The 7,157-nt window shown below is 45.3% G+C and overlaps 1 protein-coding gene across 1 annotated transcript; it reads left to right on the top strand.

Moving 5' to 3' along the window:
* The first annotated feature begins 1,303 nt into the window (after positions 1-1,303).
* LOC124666514 (probable glycerol-3-phosphate dehydrogenase [NAD(+)] 1, cytosolic) lies at positions 1,304-7,157 on the top strand. The gene is made up of 5 exons (XM_047203864.1): positions 1,304-1,940; positions 4,877-5,098; positions 5,694-5,941; positions 6,183-6,322; positions 6,814-7,157. The coding sequence occupies exons 1-5, from the start codon at positions 1,304-1,306 to the stop codon at positions 6,935-6,937; spliced, it is 1,371 nt and encodes a 456-aa protein (XP_047059820.1). The 3' UTR covers positions 6,938-7,157.

Genomic DNA, 7,157 nt, shown 5'->3' with positions numbered 1-7,157 from the left:
GGTGAAATGAAATCAGCAACATCACTAGCACTAGCCATTATGTAGAAACCATACTTAATTCAGTTGGATGGTGACCTAGAGGATGGCCAACGCATCTACTGTCACCGGACGATAATGTCAAATGAGTAAGTTATGCTCTGATTTGAAGTGCAGATTTGGGGCACATGGCAGCAACGATCTTGTTTTTCAAATATATCAAAATTATATTTTTGAGTTTTAAAAAATTCTGAAAACAAATTCACATATAGTCGATGATGTATCCCACAATTGTGCAAACTATTAAAATTTTAAATACTTTACATTCTAAGTTACACAAAAATGACAAAAGTGTAGGTCTGAGTAGTACATTTTCAAATCTCCAAACATATTAGATTTTATCATTTTTTCCCACAAAATAAAATTAATTTTGGTTTGCGATTTTGCATGGTTGTGAGATGTATCACTGACAATCTCTATAATTATTTTCAGATTTTTAATAACTTGTATAATAATGTCTTTTTTTAATGGCGAGGACAGTGGGGCTCGGGAGGCAAAAGCATTTTCTGCTTTATGAAAAAAATGCTCTAATATGTCAACAAGGTTTAAAAAATCTGAGGTTTTCGAAAATAATTTCCTTTTACTCCATCTTTTGAAGGTCCAAACATCAACGGAGGTTATTTTACCGCGGGTTTGCCTCAAAATTATTAGAAATTGTTCAATAAAAAAACGTTTACCGCTAGGGGGTAAAAGGTAAAAAGTCACCCGGTGCGTCGTCGTCTCCCCGGGAAAGGGCAGAGCGAGCGGCACGAGCAGCTCGGGAAGCAGCGGCTCCTCCTCCCCCACTCATTAATGGCGGACACTGTATGGCGGGCGGCGGCACCCATCTCCTCCATCAATGCCGCCACCCACCTCCCCCATCTACTTAACGCGACCCAAGGCCCGGGCCGTTCCGTCCAATCCACCACGGCACCGCTACCAACGACCCACCTCCACCTCATCAGTTATCCATCCCACCACCTCACCACGGCGCCGGCTGCCCCGGCCAGCTCCTTCCCCGGGGTCCTCGAGCTGGAGGTGGGTGGAGACGTAATGCGCGACTTCTGGCCTGCTCTGCTTGCTTAGGCGCTTCGGTCTGCTTACTTATTCTCGCAAGGTGCTCGGGTTGTAGGTGGGGGTGGATGACCGGTTACTGGACTTGTTCTTGGAGTGGTAGGTTCCTGACTTCCTGGTTGGTGAGCGATTTCTCGTTCCAGCATAGGACACTGGGCTCGCGCTTAAGGTGCTCGACTGATTGCCGACGAGCGCCTCTGCCAACTCCATCTCGATGGTTGGGAGCGTGCACGTGAACGGGTCCACGAACGGCGCCAACGGCACCGAGGAGCGGCTGGACGAGCTGCGCCGGCTGCTCGGCAAGTCAGAGGGCGACTTGCTCAAGATCGTCAGCATCGGCGCCGGGGCCTGGGGCAGCGTCTTTGCTGCTCTGCTGCAGGACGCCTACGGCCATTTCAGGGAGAAGGTGCAGATACGGGTGTGGCGCCGGCCAGGGCGGGCGGTGGACCGGTCCACCGCGGAGCACATCTTCGATGTGATCAACTCGAGGGAGGACGTGCTGAGGCGCCTGATCCGCCGGTGCGCCTACCTGAAGTATGTCGAGGCGCGGCTGGGGGACCGGACCTTGTACGCCGATGAGATTTTGAGGGATGGGTTCTGTTTGAACATGGTCGACACGCCGCTCTGCCCGTTGAAGGTGGTCACCAACCTGCAGGAAGCTGTCTGGGATGCTGATATCGTGGTGAATGGGCTGCCGTCCACTGAGACAAGGGAGGTCTTTGAGGAGCTCAGCAACTACTGGAAGGAGCGGATCAGTGTTCCGGTGATCATTTCTCTTGCCAAGGGGATAGAAGCCTCCTTGGACCCGATTCCTCGTATCATCACGCCTACGCAAATGATCAGTTCCGCAGGTAAGCTTGCATCTTGCTCTGTGCTTATCCTCACGTATATTCTCATCTACTATATTCAAGTGTGCAATCATTTAGTATCCTCAAGTTAGAGAAACTAAATTGGTTAGAGAATAATTTGGAACCTAGCGCATGATTTGGCTGTTTGTTCATCAAGTGTTTGCATTGGTTATTTTCTTGTGCAATGATTTTACAATGCACTATTTGACAAGGGAAAAAAAGAGATAACTTTTTAATGAAAGATTTCTAAAACAAAATACTTGTGGCAGAAGGAAAACCAAGCTTAAGGCTTGATACTATATTGTGCAATGTGTGACATTTTTATATGCAGTTCATGGCAATAATAGTATAATGCACTGTTTGGGAAGAGAAAAAATAGATACTCCCTCCGATTCATATTAATAACGTTTTAAGGAAAGCTTTCTAAAAAGGTACTTCTGACCGAAGGAAAACTGAGCTTAAGGCTTTGATAATATATTATGCAGTGTGTGACATTTTTGTCTGCAGTTTGTAGCTATTATTGTATAATGAGTGTATAATGCACTGTTTGGCAAGAGAAAGAAGAGATATAACTTCGTACTGAATCTAAAACAAATATTTCTCACTGAAGGAAAACCAAGCTTAACGCTTGGTGCGATATTATGCAATGTTTGACATTTTTGTCTGCAGTTCATGGTAATATTTAATTATATGAAATTCAGTAGTACTAGTGTTTTAGTCATGTCAGTGCCAATTTATAGTTAGAGAAAACAATACATATTTAGTATTTTTTTTTTTGAATTTTCACCGGGGGGGGGGGAGAGGATCCCCACCTGAATTTATATTTCCAACCGGCACAAACGGGGCCATGTTTTACAGCAGGAGAGTTTCAGAGGAAGAGGAAAACACACAGGGGAACAAGCATTTTACACAGTGCCTAGGAGAGAGGGCCAGGCGACAGCTTCATCATGCAGGGCAGCGGGAGCACGAAGCTTCCAAAGTGCAGCATCCTCGCGGCACATGGAGAGGAGGCGGGGGAGGCTAGCGCGCTCACCGCGGAAAGCAACCCCATTACGGTGCTTCCAAATATTCCAGCAGAGGAGGATGGTGAGAGTCGAGGTCGTTTTGGAGCCACGGGGTGCAGGGGTGTCGTAGGAGAACAGCCGTCGCACATCCGCATCAACGGGAAAGCTCCAGCCGATCGCGTCCCAGAAGCGGCGAACGAAGGGGCAGGCGAAGATGAGGTGCGTCGCCGTTTCCCTCTCGCTCTCGCAGATGGGGCAGAGCGCCTCCTCCTCGGAGAGGACGTGCTTCTTGAACAGCGCCGCCCGCCACTGGATGCGAGACTGCACGAGCAGCCAGGCGAAGAACTTGGCCTTGGACGGGGCGAACCCACCCCAGACGAAGTCCGCGAAAGGGACGTCGACGCCGCCGAACTGCATCAGCTTGTAGAGTTCGCCGACGGCCAGCTCGCCGGTGCGCTTGGCACACATAGTGAGGATCCGAGAGTCGGGCTGCCCCGAGAGCTGCAAGGCCTCGACACGTGGGAGGAGAGCGGTGAACTCTCGCTCCCCCACGGTGGACAGCCTGGGGGCAAGAGCTCGACGGAGACCGCCGCGCACCACCGCGGCAACAGAGGCGTGCGGCTGGGTAGCATGAGAAAACAGCGCCGGCAGTGCGTGGCAGAGCGCGCCACACCCGGCCCAGTCGTCCATCCAGAAGCCGATGCGCTCACCATCCCCAAGCACGACCTTGGAGATGCTCCTGTACAGGGGCATGAGGGCGGCAAGGGCAGACCAGTGCGGCCCCACATCGCTCCTCTTGCCAGCTGCAATGGGGCCGTCGGCGGAGCGCCATGCCCAGCAAGCCCAGGGAGACAGGGGGGCTGTGTGTAGCCGGTGGAGGAGCTTGACCTGGAGGCAAGCATTCCGCGTCGCTTGGAGCGGCAAACCTGAGTCCAAGCGACGAGGCATTTGGCGCCAGAATACATATTTAGTATTCTCTATTGCCCATGAGGCCATGACCTGCATAATCATGGGAGTTAGCATAGTGACTGTGATATGCACCAATCTTCATTTTAATGAGTCACATCAAGCAGCCTATTGCATTTAAAGCTTGCTTTCATGAAACATAAGTATTCCATGCCAGTAAATTTACGAGAATGACAGCAGCATTTGTTGTGCACCTTTCATTGTGAACTGATGCTATTAACTTCCAGTTTCAGAATTAAAGGTAAATGAACACAAAAAAACATCTACTTTTAATGATGTAGTATGTAGAGTGGTCTAGTTACTCTAGTACCCTACGAAATTGCATCTTCAAATTCAAAATACACTGTACAAAAAGAGAAGTTAATGAAAAAAATTTAAATATTTTCTCTGTTTTTTCTTTTCCTTTCGATGCATCGTTTGTCAGTTTTTTTTATCAATTTTGTTACTCTCTTTGCACGGATAAATTTTGAACCTCAAATTAATTTTACACAAAAATAGGGTAACTGAAAAGTATTTTTAGGATTTTCGTAGAGTTTTTATGTTAGTTTAGTGTCTAGACCAACACTAAATGCATGGATACACCATAAAAGGTGATTTCATAGCATATTTTACGACAAGGACATGGTGCATATCCTCTGATTTTATCGAAAATACGTTTGATCTTGACACGTGCTTGTCTAACTCATAATAAATTTCTGGCAGTTAGCATAGTGACCTCTTAGCTATAGACCACCAACCGTTTGTTTTACTCACTTACTCAGTCACACATCATGCGGCTTCTTCCTTTTGAAGAGCTTACATGAAAGCAATATGCCACGACAATGACATGATGTACACTTTTGATTTTCCGACAGATGCTTTGAATTTTTTATGTTGACATGCACCCATCTGGCTCATATAGTTAACTTCTGTTGTCTGAGTTCATTCCTTGCGTTATTTATCTAAATTATTATAGCAAATGATTTGCAGCTGGAGTTCCAACTGAGAATATACTCTATCTTGGAGGTCCAAACATTGCCTCAGAAATTTATAATAAAGAATATGCAAATGCTCGAATCTGTGGATCCAATAAGTGGAGGAAACCTCTTGCTAAGTTTTTGAGGCAACCACATTTCATTGTCTGGGATAATAGTGACCTTGTCACTCATGAGGTGATGGGTGGCCTGAAGAATGTCTATGCTATTGGCGCTGGTAAGTGTGTATTTGTTCTTAACACATTATATATCAACTACCTAGTCAACCCTAAATTTAGCTCACTGAAACAAGGACATTAATACATTTAACATTATACTTGTTGATCTTGGCTTTTTTGGTTCTATCTGATGATATTCAACTATTCAAGCAGGCATCAGTTTTTTTTAACAGAAAGCCCCAGCCTCAAGAAGGCATAGATAGTATGTGGGTGTACTTGGTCTGTTTGATGCTCAACATTATCTGTTGCTCTGTAGTGTATGGGCAGGCTATGTTGAAATCAGAGGATGTAACATCGTTTCCTTAACCTGTATATACTTATCCTTTCAGTTTATAGACAAAAACGACATGTTGTTTTACAGAAAGAGCATTATAACTGAGAAGCTCCATGTTAGTTCAACACTTGTTTTGCTATTTTGCCAGGATAAGCATTGGTGTTTAGTTTTTTTTTCCTTTTTCTGTTATTAAAGAAGTTATTTGCTTTCTCTCTCTCTCTCTCTCTCTCTCTCTCTCTCTCTCTCTCTCTCCTGCAAGGTGTTTGCTGCTATATGCTATGTTTCCAGCTCAATCATAACCCTATGTTTCTCTTTTTCAGGAATGGTGGCAGCTTTAACAAACGAGAGTGCAACAAGCAAATCAGTTTATTTTGCTCACTGCACGTCCGAGATGATATTCATTACTCATCTGCTGACAGAACAGCCAGAGAAACTTGCTGGCCCACTTCTGGCTGATACTTATGTAACTCTCCTAAAAGGTCGCAACGCATGGTACGGGCAAATGCTAGCAAAGGGAGAACTCAGGCTCGATATGGGTGACAGTATCAAGGGAAAGGGGATGATTCAGGTTCGATATGGGTGAAAGTATCTTCTCGATAATTTTCTAGGTTTTTCTTTTCTTCCATAAGTTCCTGTGATTGCATAGCATTTCTGAATAATATCGAGAAGTAAAACCTAGAAAAGATATAAAAACCTTATGGATATTCTGTACTAGTTATTTTGATTATCCTTTCGCATTATTGGTTCACTTTTATGTTTTGTGTGTCATGCATTGACTGGGTGTATGCTCTTTGCATTACATTGGACAGGGTATTTCTGCTGTTGGTGCCTTTTTTGAGCTGCTCAGCCAACCCAGCTTAAGTGTCCAACACCCAGAGGAAAACAAGCAAGTTGCTCCTGCTGAACTGTGCCCAATTCTGAAGAGGCTTTATAGAATTCTAATAAAAAGGTTTGTGATCTGCACTACCTTTATGCATATGGTGCTCTGCATACTTCGACAGTTTATGCAGAGTTCATTTGAAAGCTTGAGGAATGTAGTTCAACTGCAAATTTAGCCCTTCTCTGGCTTGTCTGATCCTCTGCTGCTTCTACTTACCAGTTGCGTAACTAGACAATATCAATGACTGCTCACAGGATACTAATATACATGAATTCAGTGTAGCTCCAGCTGTTTATGAGCATAGAACTGATGATAAATAGTTGTAGGAAGTCCACTGTAAATAAAATCAGAGCTCTGGCCCATGTGAGGCCATGCTGTTTCCTTTGCTTAGAGACAGAGCGATCCTATACTTTTAGCTTGATTTCCATAAACATATTTGTCAAGTCATCACAATGAACAGTAACAAGGGAATATCGACCATCAGCTATTACGAAGGAGCCTTTGAGCAACTGATCCAAATCACCATTTTCTCTAACGTAACTCCTCTTTGGAATCTGCAGGGAGCTCCCAGTGAGAGACATTCTCCAAGCCCTGAGAGACGAGACCATGAACGATCCGCGCGAAAGGATCGAGATGGCGCAGAGCCACGCGTTCTACCGCCCGTCTCTGCTCGGAAAGCCCTGACCTTGTTAGCCAGTGTACATTATTAGAGTGTAAATAACGGTTGGATTAGCTCCAGCCTGTCATGCTTCACATCATTTCGATTGAGCAAAGGTGTCTTCTGGCTTGCGTGCTTGGATCCCAGGGGCCTTGATTTGTGGTGTTGTTAGACTGTCATGTTGTACAAGAGACTGTTGAGTCCTTAAAATGTTACTTGGACAATAAACATGAGAGACCATGATTA

Source organism: Lolium rigidum, chromosome 6 (assembly GCF_022539505.1).
Source record: "Lolium rigidum isolate FL_2022 chromosome 6, APGP_CSIRO_Lrig_0.1, whole genome shotgun sequence".
In the NCBI taxonomy this organism is placed as follows: domain Eukaryota; kingdom Viridiplantae; phylum Streptophyta; class Magnoliopsida; order Poales; family Poaceae; genus Lolium; species Lolium rigidum.
The sequence above is the reverse complement of the archived record's forward strand: the minus strand, read 5'-3'. Positions and strand labels throughout refer to the sequence as shown.

Coding starts and splice junctions, on each gene's coding strand:
- LOC124666514 (XM_047203864.1), top strand. CDS start 1,304: ATGGTTGGGAGCGTGCACGTGAACGGGTCCACGAACGGCGCCAACGGC. Junction 5,099..5,693: donor TGTCTATGCTATTGGCGCTG/GTAAGTGTGTAT, acceptor TCTCTTTTTCAG/GAATGGTGGCAGCTTTAACA. Junction 6,323..6,813: donor TATAGAATTCTAATAAAAAG/GTTTGTGATCTG, acceptor TGGAATCTGCAG/GGAGCTCCCAGTGAGAGACA.